The following is an 18,011-nucleotide window of genomic DNA, read 5'->3' as shown; positions in this document are numbered from 1 at the left end:
AATCAGAGAACTGCCTCACAGTTTGAGATTTTTCGACTGCAGTGGCCTTGCGTTAGGATTTTGTGCAATGCAGTCAAATGAAAGCACGGGGAACATATGAACGTTATGTAGATTGGACGTCGCCAGTGTCACTTATTAATAGCAACACACGCCACCCTGGCTCACCTCCAACCTGATTATTTTACAGAGGTGTTTGCAGCCTGCTCAGGCAGAGTAGCACATTAATGTTTACACCCTGCTGTTCTTGTGGCCTGACGCTAGGGCAGGATCACAACACGGGGGACCTGGGAATGCTCCTCAGGACCGCTGTAGGGTACAAGGACCGTAAGTTAATGATACCAGGTCTGCTCTGCAGTGCCATGTCTCACGAAGCCTGTAGAGCTGTGGAAGAAGCTGCAGTGTGGTATTGGACGCGTAGTCTTGCAGTCAGTAGACCCCAGTGCTGCCTCCCTCAGCTGGCTTGGTTAATGTGCTCCCCCGGGTGATCAGCTGTGCTGGGATGTCACTTTGAGGCCCCCCGAGCACCAGCTGGACCAAAGTTGCTGATGTTTGCTGATGATAGTTGACCGACGAGCACGTCGACAGCACAGGTCACTCTGGGTGTGGCCTTGGAGCAGCTGATCCCTCTTCCCCTGCAAGGCTGAGCTGTGCTCCCGTGGCCTCCCAGTACACCCGCCTTCTCTCTCCCCTACAGCCTGGACCACAGCTCACCTATCTCTCCTCTCAGAAAGCAACCGTATAACCCCCCCCCCCCCCCAAATCCTCCTCTGAGCTTTTCAGTCGATTCATTCAGTCGTATTCTCTTTCCCTTTCCAGATATCCAGATGTGTGCCCGTCGGAGGCTTTGTGTTTTTTAACGACTTCAGGTACTTTGGTGTCTCATCCTTTGGGTTCTCAAGAGGATGACTTCATTATAATTTGCGTGTCGACACTGATGATATGCAGATTCACTAGGAGCTCCATCAGGCTGATAAACGCCGGTGTGACCTTCAGTAAGCCTGTGAGATGGAGTGGTGGACTGCACTCAAATGATTTGAGTCCTTGAGACGGCTGCCAGGGCCTTCTTGTTCGATGCTGTTGACTTGATGATTAGGCAGGGATGAGACCAATCCCTCAACAGGAGGGTTTTTTTTTGTTGTAGTTACTTGTACTGAAGATTTGGATATCCGCCACTAACTCTTATAATTGTCTTTACGTTTTCACTGTGAGTTTAATAAATAATGACTGCATTTTTGTGAAGCATTAGGACCTGATTCCAGGATTCGGAAAGTCTTAGTTGTCTCCTTAGCCTTGGATCATCTCTGTTGCTCAAGAGAGCTGGTTCATGTTGGCAAGACATGTAAGTCTCTCTACATACAGCCACTGTACAGAAGGCTGCTACAGTCTACTTTATCAGGATGCCATTGGCCTCTCTGACAAGTGATCTGACATCCAAAGGAAAGCTTTGAAAGGCATTCAAAATTCATGACGCCCTCCTTGAAAGGACACTGTTCATTATCCGCAGGACAACAACAGGTAAGGTAAGAACATCCTTTCTTCATTTGCAGGATAGCAGGAAGTCAGTGGGCAATGTAATCTATCAATGATTTATTGTCTTTTTAAATTATTATTTTCACAATGAGTTTTGAGTGTGATGTGTAGCTCTGATGGGGTAGAGTACCTCAAGGTGAGGGAATGGGACCAGTAGTAATTAGGAAGCAAAGCTGGAAGCCTGGTCTGGTTCCACACTGTTTAACTCGGAAAGCTGCTTGTCCTTAGTGCATCATTGAAGGAAGCAAACTTGATCAAAACATTTGTTCACGTTTAAATGTCTGTGGTCATGTTTTTGATGAGTGCGTTGGGCTGCCTTCCTCCTCGGTCCCTTTCTCTCTCATCTCTGATTCCGCTCTTGCTGTCTGATGTCCTGCCACTGAATGGCTGCCTGCCTGGATGGTGCTGATTGTAATGAGCTCAGCTGGGATAGCACAAGAATACTCCCGTAGAGACCGGCCACCGTTGGTCGTTGTGTATATCCCACACTGCACTTCTTTGAGCTGTGTTCGTTTACTGTTATCTGCAAAAAGACATGCGCAAAACTGAATTAATATTTCACTTTGGAATGTAAAAATTGCCTTCTCTCTGAACTTTCTTTGGTGTCGTCTTGTGATCTCTATGTATTGTTTGTGGTAGATCTCAAATGGAACAGGGCTGATTTATTCCATGGTGCTGCACATTTTTTGGAGAATGAAAAATGTGGCCTTCCAGGCAGAGACATTTCAGCTTTTAACTACAGCAGATTTCAGATAATCTTTATGTATTGTGTACTCTTTAATGTTTTAGAGAAAATTACTTAAAAAACACCATGCAAACAATCTATTGTGCCAAGTCAAAATGACAGTCCCTAGAACAAAGGAATGAAGACACTTTATCTAACTCATCCTTTATCCAAAGAGTTGTATTAATTATGTAAATGGGGAATACTTAAAACAACACACTTTTTGTCATGAATTATGGAAGAACCTCTTGCTTCAAAAATTCACTGGTCGAGTTGAAGTCGAGTTCTGGACACCTTGAGAATAAAGAGTCAGTATTTTTTACGAAACTTGTTTAATTCATTAATAAACAAATCACCTTGTGTCTTACATGATATAAACACCAAACTTTCTCTAGGTCCCCAGTTTGTCTTTCCACAACTTGATTCCAAACCAGAATATTAAGCCCTCTTCCTGTCAGTGTCAAGTTATCTTCCTATCAATCTCAGGCCCCATGCCTGTCATATTATGGAGTCTCCTCCCCCAACCCCGAGGAGCAGGAGAACCAATCTGTGCCATGTCAAACCTTCCCTCAGCCAAAGGGTCACCTTGACGACAGCCCAGTGTGACTCTATGCTCATGGCTGCGCTCCAGCATCACAGATCAACACCTTCCCGAAAGCATTACATATGACCTTTAGTAGCCTGAACATCTGCAGTGACACACCACATCGCTCTCTCTGTAATCTCTAAGCTGCCTCCCCACCGCACCTCCTGCCAAACCCCCCTCTTCTACCTCTGTCCTGCTGCCCCAGCCTGCCAGCTACTACCCTCCCTCCTCTACCTCCACATCCTTCCTGCTACTACCCTCACTCCTCTACCTCCACATCCTTCCTGCTACTACCCTCACTCCTCTACCTCCACATCCTTCCTGCTACTACCCTCACTCCTCTACCTCCATATTCTGCCAGCTACAAACCTCCCTTCGTCCTTTTGTTTCCCACCACAACCAGCTGCTCAGGCTGATTTGCTGCCTGCCTGCTGGAAACTGTGTCGACTGGGTGTGAGAGGCAGGGTAATGCCACTCCTGCTAATTTGATTGTCCGGAGAGGCAAACCGGCAGCACAGCACGGCTCCACGCTAGCTCCGACTCCTCTGCGTCGTTTTCCACAATAACCTATGAAAGAAGGTTTGTGTGTGGCGCTTCTAGGGCTGACCCTAATGATGCCAAGAGGGGCAGCTTCTGTCATCGGTTATTGACTGCGTGTATTCAACTGACAACCCCTGTGGGTGGCAGTCCTTTGTCTACTTAAAGCAAAGAGAAATGTATGTATGTGGGCATCTCATTTATTGGCTATTCAACCCATCGCAATCAGAGCTCGCTATCTGAGAGTGGTCCATCGTGTTCACGAATTGACCGCCAAGCAGGGAGAAGTGGAACTTGTTAATTGCTTGAGCTCTTTTGGATCTCTCGTGAGCCGCGCGGCCTCACCATCGCTATTGTTTTTTATCCCCATAAGACCGGCGGCTCTGCTACTATGATACTAATACTGAAGGACAAGGACAGGACCTGTGTCGGGTCATGCGGGTATCTGGCCAACAATGCTTCTGTCAAAGAGAGGGTGGAGAGGTCTTTCTCTCCACATTCGCTACTACCGCCATCTCCTCCTCCGCCTCTGCTCCCGAACAGTGTTTAGACTGATGAATGATTCATCTGCTGTATCTGTGTGCCTTCGCCCAAGCCAGGCTGAGGGCTGAGGAAGGCCGATAGAGCTCTTAAAGCCCCTCATTTAGGCTGTTTGTCCTGTGGAATTTGCGCACTGTCTCGTACCAGGGAAATAGTGCTGCTCTCAGCCGATTACAAGACTAAGGGGGCCCTTTGAGCTGCACTGATTTATTAATTTATCCTCCCTCTTTTCGTCTTCTATTAGAGACAGAGAGAGTTTCTCTCTCTCTGTCTCTCTCTCTCTCTCTGTCTCTCTGTCTCCCTTTCTCTCTTTCTGTCTTTCTCTTATCCCTCAGTCCATTGTGCTGCAGACACTGTGGGGATGTGACAGGGTTTCTGCTCACCCTGTCAGTCTGGCCCTGGCCTCTGGGTGATCGAATGTGCAACAGCTACGAGGCACACTGTGACCTGCTGAAACTCTCTGCCAAGGTCACTTTATTTTCAGGAACAGCCACACTAACAGCCAAAGGTAATAAGGCAGTCTGGAACAAATGCACGGTGTCTGCTTCAATAGGATCATTCAAATGGAAGAGTTCAGAGGTTTGTCCAGATTAGTAGAGCGATGTTCCCCTCAAAGCGGTAGTGATATACTTACTGCTTTTTAATACAGTGTCAAGATAAAGTAACCTTATAAAGAAAAAGAATGGAATGACAAGGTGACCTCTCGGGAGAGAATCAAATGGAACTGGAATCTATAAAGGTTGTTTCAAGTTAAAACATCCGTACGGTGCTTTGATAAATGGTCTGCTTTTGACGATTTAATTGTTCTTTTCCCAGTTATTTTATTTTTTATTTATTTTTTAAACAATTGTTTCTCCAGGCAACATCAACTGATAATGTGCGAGAACTGGCTGAGTCTCAAGAGTTCATCATTTATTTAAGTATCCAGGGTAGAGAAGAGATTAAAATAAACAGCATGTTAGCCTTAAATCAGAGCTGTTGTTATCACATCCCCAACCTGAAATATTTTGAGGGTCATCATATACATATGATCCCAGTAATTCCCAGATTTGGGGATGAGTGTGGGTCAGGTGGCTAAGCGGGTAGAGCATCGGGCTGGTAATCTGAAGGTTGTCAGTTTGATTCCCGGCCGCTGCACATGATGTTGTGTCCTTGGGCAAGGCACTTCACCCTACTTGCCTCGGGGAGAATGTCCCTGTACTTACTGTAAGTCGCTCTGGATAAGAGCGTCTGCTAAATGACTAAATGTAAATGTATAAAAAACGAAAGTGAATTGTGAGTGAGTGTATTTCTTAAGATTTAACCAGTACTGATTACATCAATCACAGTACAAATAATCATGGGGTTGGCTGAGTAACTTGTTTGCCGTTAATTCAAGGATGGAATTGGACAAAAAAGCTTTTTTTTAATCGTATGCATCATTCACTCACAGGGAACTGTACATCCGTTTTGGTTTATATAATAATTGTATTATTTCCAAGTACTCCGGTCTTCCAAGCTCTATGTTTATTCTTCGTGAGTAACTTTTAAAGGACGGGCCTCGTACCCACATGACCTGTATGCTCATCTGTCAGACAGGCCTTAATGAAGACGTGACTGGCTAAATGAGGATAAGTTGAGCATGAGTGCTCCCAAATATGGGATGTGAACCTCTAATGGAAGCGGGGCTGAATTAGTAATGGAGAGCTGAAATGACCCAGATTTGACAGAGCTCTCGATGGAATGGATGAAATAGCATCACACCAGAATCACCGTCCACATTACCATTTCCCATGCTGTGATTTATTTTTATGCATATCCTCAATGGACAGATTCCATCCGACTCTCAGGTCCTGTATTGTTCACAGAAATGGTTTTGACTTGGCAACAGAGCATTGGCCCAGATGCTAATGCTCTTTAGATACCTGAAATGAGGTGTTATTGATAACAATTTCATTATTTTATGACTCATTGCTGGCACAACACACCCTGCATTTGTTTGTGATGAAATATTGATGAAACAACTGTCAAGCTATGCAATGGTGTGTGTTTACCTACTTTGTTACATCACCACTTTGCATGTAAAGCATTGAAGCATAATCCTGTGTAATTCAGTTGTTTCATGTCAGCAATTCCCATTTGGCTGTTGCTGGTGTAGAGAGATGATATGATACCCTAACGGTTGTCTGTCTCCTCCACAGATGAAGTCTACAGAAGTGGACCAAGGGCTTTTCACAGACAGCTACTGCAAAGTGTGCAGCGCTCAGCTCATCTCAGAGTCTCAGAGGGTTGCCCACTATGAGGTGAGGAAGACCACCTGCTCCCTTCTCTGGGGGTCTCTGACCCCCCCCCCCACACACACACACACACCTTCTTTGGGTTACCTCAGGAAAACAAGCAGCAACACACCCAGTGTTAATTAAGGTTGAGGGTCATTTGTTTTTCCTCAGTCAGCCTGCACAAAAAACTCTTAGCAATGGCCCGAACAGCAAAGCTCTGCAGGTTAGACATGCCAGTCAGCATATGACTCACGTGGTTTCAACCCAGTTATTAGCTGTAGTACTGTACACCAGGTGTACAGTAGTAAGCTGCACCAGGTGTACTGTACCACACCGCGCTGCTTCCTACCCTGGCTGTTCCCTGCCCTGGCTGTTCCCTGCCCTGGCTGTTCCCCCAGGCCCTGGGCAGGACAGAATAATTTTTGTCAATATTGAGATCAGGAATATTTAACTCTACTTATTGATATCATGCGGTTGTGGAGCTGGAAAATAGTGTGTCTTTTTAGCTGGGACTAGAAGCTCAATAGCTCACTCAGTCCACAAAAACTGAATGTGTACGTTGTCACAGCTATTGCAAATGAGTCCTTGTTAACAGTGGATTTTCTCAAACTTTAAATCTAATTGGACTGAAAAACAAATGGAAAAATGATGTCAAAAAACATAAAAATGAGATAAATCCAGCACATATCAGGAAAGCAAATCTCATTGATATTCTTGTCAAAGTCTCACCCCAGAAGAATCCTAAGGATAGGGGCTAGGTGCAGTTTGCCAAGCCCGAGGTAGAAAAAAGAGTGCATTCAACACCGCACAACTCCCTTTTTGGCGGGTATACCACATTTTTAGTGTACCCTAGCACTGCCTAACCTTGAAAGATACACCATGAGTCAGGTACGTTACTGCTGTATGTGTACTACTGGGCCACCCCCCCCCCCCCTTTCCCCAACTCCCATCCTCCTTGCAGATGCTGCTGCTCAGTCACTGTCAGCTGGTGTTATTGGACAAGCCTGTCCGACTGCAAAGCCCTAGTGTTGGACGTGGTGAATAATAGGAGTTGAAAGGTCTCATATGAGACTCCTCTGTGGATGTTGAAGTAGGAGGGTTCGTCCAGCCTGCTGGTCACTGTTGTGAAACGGTCAATGCCATTTGACCATTTACCACTGTTGTAAAATGTATCAAAGGCTTAAGGATATTGTCTGTAATAATCATATGTAGTTATTCTTCCGACTGATCACTGACCGACTATCGCTGTCATCAGTGTTTCCCAAGAGACACTGTGTGAACACGGTGTGGAGTGTGAACATATTAAGAAGGGATTTGGCAGTGTATTATGGGTAGGATATGAATAATTGGAACAAGCCATGGGTAGAAGGAAAATACTTTCTTAATATCTTTTCTGCAGTGCACTGCAGTACACTGGACAAAAATGTTAACATTCACCCACTGGTATGAAATATTTACTCAGTTATTGTGGAGTGAGCGGGTGACTCCAGCATGTTTCCTGTTGGCTTCTACAGATGAGCCTGTTCTGGTCTCTAATGGACAGTGACGTGTTGGGGGCACAGAGTGACGACAGCAACTGTACAGGACGAGTAGCAAAGAGAGATTTGGTTTAGTCTTCTTCAGGGGTTGTACCCTCTGTGATTTTCATACTTTGTTTGAAACTGCTCTCTGGACCCTATCTGTAATCTGTATTATTGATGCTGCATTTTAACAAGCCTTTAGTGCTTTCCTTCAACCCAATTTTGGTGGATCCTAAACTTAAAAAGTCCTGCATCTCTTGCATTTCACCCTAAGCCTTTTCTCTCCAGTGTGACCTTGGCATTGGCCTTGTTATAGGATTATTTATTTTTTATGACTGGAAAATTTGTGAGACCAATCCAGCCTTCTGAGGTTGATCAAAGTTGAAAATGCTAAATGAAGCCTTTATGCCAAACTCTGCTTCCAGTTGAGTCTGAGGACGTCATTATTTCTGGGCAATACAGCCTTTAATCCCTTCATCAAACGCAATAGAGACCTACCTCAGAAGATTTCTGAGATCTGGTCCACAGTGGAAAGAATCACTTCCTTCACCAGGTCCCATTAATTTACAGTTCTGTAGCATTGTTCTAAACGTACAGGGTTCAACATTAGGTAATCAATTCAGTGTGTCCCACATCTCACGCTTCTTACAAAGTTGATTAGCAAAGTATGTTCCGGAAAACGTTTCAGTATCGCAGACAGTATTGCACAAAACAGAGAGAAGTAGATTTTGACGGTTTTCTGACTATTAGATTCATTTATGGATAGTATTATATAAACAATTTATTTTTTAGGATTGATATTAGGTTTGGTATTTGCAGCAGTACTGTACCAATGTGGGAAATAGTATTGTTATTATTTGCCACAGAGCTCCTTGCTCTGCACGGTTGCTTTCATCCTCTGTGTATTTCTCTGCCTTAGCAAGAATAATCTCATTTTCCTGATCTTCGGAGCCTGCCTGTCAACTGGCATTTGTCAGCACTTCTTACTCTTGTCCTTGTTTTGCATATCTCCAGCTTTTGGGCTGTATGGTAGAACAGCTGTTTCCAAATCCAGTTTTCCAGGGGAACTCTCAACCTAAATTCACACGTTTTGTTTCTCCTTCACAATAGCATGAGTCTCTTTTCAACAGCAGCTAATCGTTTTGGAATTGTCTTACCAGCAGCGCCTAAATTCCTTGGCTTTGTTGGACCAATTTGGCTACCCTCCCTCTATATAATATGACTTCACTTTAACTGTGCTCTTTTGTCCTTTCTGTGTCTTACAGAATGGGTTGTCATTATCTCTCTACTCTGGAAAATGAGTTTACAAAGCTAGTTATCAACCGTTCTGTTCAGCCACCTGTGCACTGCGGCACGCTCTCTAGGATTTCAGTACCATGCCTTTCAGGATATCCCTGGCCCTCCCCTTGACTGGAGGGATGTGTGATGAGAAGTTTGGAGGACACTGAGGGATTGTACAGGGTTGTCGAGTGTGTGGACTGACCCATATCTCCTCGTGCTCTACCTTATTCCATAGCCGAAAAACTAGTCTGTTTATCTACAGGCAACAAACTGGGCACAGTATTTCACATCAGGAAACATGATCCAGTCTGGAGACTGAATGTGGGGCATTGATGCTGTTAATAACCGAGACGAAACCACCAAGACTAATCTGGTCGAGCTTCCATGTGACTCGTAACATCCATATCGAACCAAACCCTGTCGAGATTTGGGCTTCACACATTTACCCTCCCACTCTACACGCATATAGACTTTCCTCCCCGCGCGTTAGCTCCCAGTGTCTTTCCCTCCTCACAGCGTACACGGTGCTGCTTCCTCGCCCTCGGCCTGTATGTTTTGTTCACTGGATTCCCACGTTCAGCTTTCCTGGCTCGTGAATATGCATGGAGAAGGGAGAGATTGAGAGGAGGAGAGACCAGAGGGGCTGAATGTCTACACTTGGTCCCGGCGATATGATCAGCCCTCAAGGAGGCCTTCCTAGCGTGCCGTGGACGTGCTGGGTACGACTGTCGAGGCCTAGATAGTTACTGCGGTGGCCTTTCTCTGTCCTTGAGCTTGCCGCCCTCTGAAACCTCACCTAGTCACGGGGGGTGAGTGTAAAATAAGGCCAATTAGAGACGATCTGATCCGTATGTCTTATCGTATTATCCCCGAATCTCGGCTCTCCGCGGACAGCAAAAGTGGAGCCGGGGCTGGTCCGTGGAATGCTGATTCGGCTACCGTCTCTGGACTTAAATGTCCATTTTGAACTCCGTTTGTTCATCGGATTTTCTAGCAGCTACAGCTCTCTGTGGTCTGCGTTGAAAATATTCGTACAGCGCTCGCTCATACAACCTGCAGGTAACTTGAACACAGCCCTATCTACGGAGGCTCGGTAATCACACAGCTTGGCTCCCCAGGACTTCATTAGAACATAGCCAAGTTAAGACATGTTGTTTATCGGCGAGCTAATTTGCATTTCTAATGCCAACTCTGCCTGACCTTTCTCTATTGATTGTGGGTTCTGGGGGCAGGGGATAAGAGAAGGCCATGGAGGAATACTGTTATATACTTGGCTCAGTATAGATGCCTTGCATTATGTATGTACATGATAGCTTCATATTATCTGGAGTTATATCAATGCTGATTCAATCAGTCCCTGTTTGAAATAACCAGATAAACACTGAATAATCAACAATTACACTGGAACCGTTCTGCTGGGTTGTGACTGTAATACAATACCATGACAAAATAAACTATTCAAAACATTGACAGTTTATTCTGAGAGGTGAGTAGCCCGCGGTGGCATGTGTTCCCTGAAGCCTCGTTTGGTCCGTGTTGATGGCAGTGTGTCGGTCAGATGCAGCAGGAAATCTAGATCCCCACACCCCCTTTAATTACATCTCATGTATCATTACACCAGTGATATCCTCTAATTGTTGCACTAGATCAGATTGGCCATCAGAGATCTTGTAGCCTGTGCTGGATGTGATGCATGCAAAATGGCTATCAATCAGAAACTATGTGGGTTCCATTAGACTGAGTTAATGGGTGGAAATATTATTTTTATGCTGACAATGTAATGAATGGAATTGGCGCTCAGAGTCCTTTTTACCCCAGTAACGGATAATTGAAAGGGCTGATATGTTGATTGGTGCCCAGATGATTGGGTCTTTAGTGTATCAGTGGATTCCATGCCATGAGGAACGTCACAAAATTCTTAGCTCATTCAGAAGGCCTTTGGAGACGCTAACATTATAAGTGATTAGTCTCCTAAGGGGTGCTTCTGTCTCTCTGATGTGTGCTAATGATGGACAAACAGAAGACGATGCTCTCAAACATGTTGTAATGAGGGAAACTGTCTCTCATTGGGTGCAATTATTTTGGAGAGGAAAGGTTCCCACTGCAAGATTTGGTCAACAAACGGAATATAATCCTCTTAATGTGAAGATAACACTATACATGTGAACTTGAACAGACATGAAAACCCTTGTTACCCCAACACTTACATCTCTGTGTCCCAATACAATTCTCTCTCACAATGTCAGGGATTTCACTTGAGGATCATAAACTGGAGTTTGTACTTTCCTCTTACATACAACAAAAACAGTTTTTTTTTTAACATTTTTACATTTAGTCATTTAGCAGACGCTCTTATCCAGAGCAACTTACAGTAAGTACAGGGACATTCTCCCCGAGGCAAGTAGGGTGAAGTGCCTTGCCCAAGGACACAACGTCATTTGGCACGGCCCGGAATCGAACCAACGACTCTCTGATTAATTGCCCGATTCCCTAACCGCTCAGCCATCTGACCCCCTATTGAACTCAATGCTGAATTATTTGCTAAATTCAGCACGGGCTGAAATTCCGCTCTTAATAATAATAATAATATATATTTATATTATATATATATATATATATATATATATATATATATATAAATCATAATAATGTCATTTTAGTGTTAAAGAAATCAAACCCCATGTGAGTAAGCTCTATCACACACATGGCAGGGAGGGAGGGAGCTGGAGTTGAAACCTCAGAATTTAATCTTTGGGTGATTTTTTTAAACTGGCTTTCTTCCCTGGGTGCAATTTCCTGAGATACAAATGACATACCATTGTGTGCTATCCATCAATGCGGAATGCCGAAGAATTCTTAATTTGATTTGAACACCTTTGAAACGTTCTGGGTTTTAATCAAGTCATTTGGGAGGTTTATTTTGGAGGAATGAAGAGTGAACTACGATGGCATTCTCCAATTTGTTCAACAATTCTAGCTTTTTTCTCTGCAGATAAAACTCGAGGAAGACCCCAAAGGCAATCGCTTACAAACAAATCACTTACTGAAAATGAGCTAATTTTTTTGTTGTTGTTGTTAGTTGTGGGGTCCAAGAACAAGGTATAATATATGAGCTGTCAGGAAGGGAAAAAATGAATATTTGAGAAATCCCATGGCATGGTGGGAAGTTCTGTTGGGTGTGTGCAGAATTTTTGTGCTGAGAGTTTTTGATCTTTACCCCTCAGTGGTTTGAGACCCTGCTCAGTTGTTTCCCCACTGCCAACGATAGCCAGCCATTAACTTCCACATCGCTTTCACTTCCTGGTCTGGTTTCACTTCCTGGTCACTGATTTCAATGCTATACTTCAGGCTCAGATAATGAGTAGACATGGAATGGCAAAAAAGTAGGCAGACAGACAGGCAGGCATTGCAGGCAGGAAGGCAGACAGACAGGTGCAATACACACAAAGTTCAAAGTGTTTCTTGTTCAAAGGCATGTGTCTATTATGTCTATTGTCCTTACAGTGGTATTTCTGGATGTGTGATATACTTATTTTCCCGCATTGTTGGGTAATGCCTTCAGTTTGTGCCAGCACTACCAAAATAAGGCTCAGATCCAAGTACAAGTAAACACATCCGCATGATGTTGCCTGTTGCAGATGAAACACCATCAACGTACAGTTGTTCTTCCCCTCCTCTAATGTAAGATGTGATTGCAGATTGAGAGTGTCTTCCTCTTATCTTTGAGGGGGTGAACTCACGTCAGAAAGTGGGTTTGTTTGTGGGAGTTTTGAGAATGAACCGCTTTTGACAGCATGCTGCCAAGTGTTAGGAGGAGCACATCGTCAGTGGTCTAGTGATCTAGCGACTGAACAATTCACTGGTTAAGTGGGCTCTGGCTGCTCCTTGAGAAGCCCACTTGGTTCCGGGGGTCTGTCACAGTCTGGGTAGGTTTTAGCTACAAAGACAGAATACATGAAGACAAAAAGGTTCACATGACAAGATGATTTGTCTGAGGCATCAAACTGAGAATACATTCTCGAGATGAAATTGAGATATTCCTAACTCAAATGTACTGTATGTCAACAGATTAATGTCACATGTTCAGTCTGAGCTGATTTTGTCCACTCGTCTACAATACAGCATCTCTACATCCCAGTACAGACTCCTCCAAGTCATTTAAGAGATTGCAGTCCCAAATTTGGCCTAACTAAAAGCATCTTTGATTTAATTAGGTGGTCAGGCAAGAGTCATCCACGACAGACACAAGATGAGAAGAAACACAACGGAGTGGTGAGGTGTTTACAAAATGGCTTCCCGGGGCCCAATTAGAGGGAGCCTGCAGGCGGTGCTTATGGGTGTCGCTCGCCCCAAACTGAGTGCAGCGTGCCTGCTAACGTCTGCAGTCACATCTATTAGTCCTCCGCTGCTTCACAGCAGCTCTATGTGGCACGCTGGCGCTCTCCGCTGTTGTCCGCTCTGCCAACAGCTGGGACTGCATGGTGTCTGATTAATCCATCACACACATATACACACAGCTGCTTACCTGCTTATAAATCTGCAGCATACACATACACACACATATACAGGGCAAACACAGGCATACACGCACAGACCCAGCTCTATGAAGCAAATGCAAGGAAATCAAATTATTTGAATATTACCTTTTGGGAAAAGGTCAGAAAATTATCTTTTTGCCAACTATACAAATGAGTAACCTAAGGATGTTATTTGCCAAGTGGCTGATGATGTGCTGTTCTGGGGATTCGTTTCCACACAGTGATCTGTGCGGGTTCGGAAACAGCCTATTACTGGGAATCAATGGGACATCGGCGCAATTACATGCTATATGTGCTAGAAGATATTAGTCTGATTCACTGGTTCACTGTGCATGCTGTCGGCCATATTCCTGCATACACTCTCTATGCTATTCGATTGAGAAAGTCAGCTAGAACACCGTTTTCACAGAGTCAGTCCTCTGGAAATGTCAAGTCCTGATTCATTCCCACACCTAATACAGACAAGCAGCCCTATTCTCATATGCCCTGATTCCGCCTGGTGTATTTCATGCAAATGAATGATGTTCGGTCACGGCGCATGACTGGATGATAAACACTTAAAAGCCTCTTCAGAGTCCAACGAAGTGACAGCCTCACCCCTTCACCTCACCCTCCCCTGCGTCGCCCCACCCCCTGTCCCAACCGTCTCCAGAGCCTATCTGCCCTACTTGATGTCAGGCCTGGTTTGTCTGACTTTACGCAATTGGAAAGAACCTAGAAGGCTCAAAGCCCAGTAGGCCCACTTGTCCCGTCTGTATCAGCACGGCAACGACAACGCAGGAAAGAGCACAGCACTGCGCACTCAAGAGTTTGCTCATGTAAATGGCTTCAATTAGTGACAGGGAAATAGACGGGCACTGTAGCTCTGCCATGACATGGCATTATGTAACTGTCACAGCAGCAGGCAGGCAGACAGTTGGCTAAGATGGCTCTTTGATGTCACTAATTGGTTCTAGGCTATGAGCGAGCAGTATGGATATGTACAGAAGCGATAGGTTGTCCCTGGGCTGATAAACTAAATAGTAGAATACCCACTGTACATCAGTTGAATACCTAAGTACTTTCGTTGAATACCTATTCAGATGAATTCACGTATATATTCATATATTCCTATTCATGTAAATCCAAATGATTCAAATATACACATCAAAAGGTAATTTCATGTAAATGTAAACTGCAAACTTTTGCATTGCCTTTTTGTAAAACGTGATCAAAATTGCTGCTGCTTGTGTGATTTTGTTTGTTGCTACGTACAGCCTGAGCCTCATACAAACCCCTGGCTTGTGAAGTAAAGAATCTCTTCCCCGTAGCATAGAGCAGGGTTGTCTCAGGGCAACTCCGGAGCCTCAATGCTCATCCCTTCTGTACTCATCCCACCCTGAACTCATCCCCTCAGGCCCAGAGACAGTCCTGGGCCACACCAAAACAGACCGATGGGAACTCTGATCAACTCACCCATGTGCTGATAATGCAATATGGATTTTTCCTCAGCACTAACCATGTCAAGCGTGCATTTGGAGCCATGATTGTGAAAACAAGACACACCAGGGAGACATCCTGTTCTACTCCCTGTTTTATTTATATCTCCCTTCTCCAGTCACCATACGAAACATACACTTTTATATGGACACACAGATGGACAGACACATAGAGGGATTGATACATTGACAGACAGCAGACTGGTAGGCAGACAGACAGGCAGACTGGTAGGCAGACAGAAAGACACAGACTGGTAGGCAGACAGAAAGACAGACAGACTGGTAGGCAGACAGACAGGCAGGTGGACAGGTAGGCAGAAGCACAGACAGAAATGCCATCAGTAGTGTAGTACCACATGTTAGTCCCAGTCTTAAACTGGCGGAGGCTTCTAGAAGACAACTGGTGCATGAGTCCAAAGGCATGCATCAGTCCACCACCCACAGTGTTCACTCACTCCCCCCCCCCCCCCCCGACACGGTGCCTTAAATCACCCCCAGCTATGGAGCAACTGCACATGGCTACAGGCAGAGCCTACATTGTCACAACGTGAGGTGGGGTTGGACCCAAATGCAGGGGAGTACCGAGGCATAGCGAGGAACACAGGTTTAATTCTCAAAACGGGAAACAGACAGGGTACACGCCGGGACAAAGGGTAATGCTAAGACCAAGACTGGACACAAAGCAGGAACCTAAATACACAGAAACAAACAAGACACAGGTGAACACAATGAAACTAACGACAACTGAACGAGACAGGTGACGACAATGACAGGGAAACACTAGGGCAGGGCAAAACCAAAAACAATAGGGGGGCACGGCTGTGGCCGTGACAGTACCCCCCTCTCAAGGGACGTCACCCGACGACCCACAAGGCAGGGCAGGGGGTCAGGGCAGGTCCGGGGGACGACGGGAGGCAGGGCAGAGGGTCGGGGCAGGTCCGGGGGGCGGCCCGGAGGCAGAGGCAGGTCCGGGGGGCGGCCCGGACGCCGGAGCACGGGCACGGGGGCACCTGGGAGCGTGGACGAGGAGGCGCCTGGGAGTGCGGACGAGGAGGCGCCTGGGAGCGCGGACGAGGAGGCGCCTGGGAGCGCGGACGAGGAGGCGCCTGGGAGCGCGGACGAGGAGGCGCCTGGGAGCGCGGACGAGGAGGCGCCTGGGAGCGCGGACGAGGGGGCGCCTGGGAGCGCGGGCACCGGGGCGCATGGGAGCGCGGGCGAGGGGGCGCATGGGAGCGCGGGCACCGGGGCGCATGGGAGCGCGGGCACCGCGGCAGGCAGCAGCCAGATGTCCTCGGGCGGAGGACGAGGCCAGAAGTCCTCGGGCGGAGGACGAGGCCAGAAGTCCTCGGGCGGAGGAGGCGGCGACCAGGAGTCCTCGGGCGGAGGAGGAGGCGGCCAGGAGTCCTCGGGCGGAGGAGGAGGCGGCCAGGAGTCCTCGGGCGGAGGAGGAGGCGGCCAGGAGTCCTCGGGCGGAGGAGGAGGCGGCCAGGAGTCCTCGGATGGCCTGGCACAACCTCGGGGCGAGGCAGGGGCTCAGGGCAGGAACGAGGCTGGGGCACAGGGCAGGAACGAGGCTGGGGCACAGGGCAGGAACGAGGCTGGGGCACAGGGCAGGAACAAGGCTGGGGCACCGGGCAGGAACGAGGCTGGGGTACAGGGTAGGAAAGAGGCTGGGGCACCGGGCAGGCACGAGGCTGGGGTACAGGGCAGGAACGAGGCTGGGGTACTGGGCAGGAACGAGGCTGGGGTACTGGGCAGGAACGAGGCTGGGCTACAGGGCAGGAACGAGGCTGGGCTACAGGACAGGAACGAGGCTGGGGCACAGGGCAGGAACGAGGCTGGGGCACAGGGAAGGAACGAGGCTGGGGCACAGGGCAGGAACGAGGCTGGGGCACAGGGCAGGAACGGGGCAGGGGTACAGGGCAGGAACGGGGCTGGGTTCTGGCGGCAGGCGGCTGACTCCCTGGCAGGAACAGCCTTGGTGGTCTGGGTGCTGGGCGGCGCAACCTTCTTCGTCCGGGCGCAGGGCGGCACAACCTCAGGATGAGGCAGGGGCACAGGGCAGGATCGAGGCAGGGGCCCAGGGCAGGACCGAGGCTGGAGTCGGGGTTCCGGCTGGGGCTGGAACCAGGACTTGGGGTGGGCCTTGAGCTGCAGGCTTCGGGGTCCACCAAGGGCCAGGCGGGTCCCTAGGAAAGGGTTGGGTGAACTCTCTGCTGGGTCCCATCTTGGTCTTAGCATTCTGTCACGACGTGAGGTGGGGTTGGACCCAAATGCAGGGGAGTACCGAGGCATAGCGAGGAACACAGGTTTAATTCTCAAAACGGGAAACAGACAGGGTACACGCAGGGACAAAGGGTAATGCTAAGACAAAGACTGGACACAAAGCAGGAACCTAAATACACAGAAACAAACAAGACACAGGTGAACACAATGAAACTAACGACAACTGAACAAGACAGGTGACGACAATGACAGGGAAACACTAGGGCAGGGCAAAACCAAAAACAATAGGAGGGCACGGCTGTGGCCGTGACATACATATTGCATCGAACCGCTCCGCTGTCTGACAACGTGTTATTGTGTCCGACGGAGATCCTGTAAAAGTCAACTCAGGTCAGTGGTAACTAATGTTCCACTGAATTAAAGTTCTGGGCTATTTGTTCTGGCGTGAGATGAGAGAGTCTTCCTGATGAAGCCTTTCTCATCGAAATAGACTCAGGATGCAATATCCTCCGCCGGAAACGGGAGAGACGAGACCGATAGATGGATCTGGAGCCGTCCATGTTGACAGGAAGCCATTTGAAAAGCTTGTGGTGTCGTGTGTTCTCACACCTGGCTGCTGTGAATCTCCCCGAAAAAAGACGAAACGGAAAGGCCGTCAATCTCGACCTCTCTTTTTCTGCCGTCTCCTTTTCCCTTTCTGTTCGTCGCCCTCTTCTATCTCTCTCTCTCTCTCTCTCCCTTTTTCTCGATTCATCATTTGAGATGGAATGAAAGGTTTTCAATAGGATCTCCT

General features: G+C 47.2%; 1 protein-coding gene across 2 annotated transcripts in view; it reads left to right on the top strand.

The window, feature by feature from the left end:
- The window catches only part of zmat4a (zinc finger, matrin-type 4a), a 65,223-nt gene that overhangs the window by 2,243 nt on the left and 44,969 nt on the right, over nt 1-18,011 (top strand). For both annotated transcript variants that reach the window (XM_047015466.1, XM_047015467.1), the window contains exon 2: nt 6,098-6,199. In XM_047015466.1, coding sequence (XP_046871422.1) covers nt 6,098-6,199 — 102 coding nt within the window. The remainder of the gene's footprint in view (nt 1-6,097; nt 6,200-18,011) is intronic.

Source organism: Hypomesus transpacificus, unplaced genomic scaffold (genome assembly GCF_021917145.1).
Source record: "Hypomesus transpacificus isolate Combined female unplaced genomic scaffold, fHypTra1 scaffold_30, whole genome shotgun sequence".
Classification (NCBI taxonomy): Eukaryota; Metazoa; Chordata; class Actinopteri; order Osmeriformes; family Osmeridae; genus Hypomesus; species Hypomesus transpacificus.
Note: the sequence above shows the minus strand (reverse complement) of the source record. Positions and strands in the feature narration are given on the sequence as shown.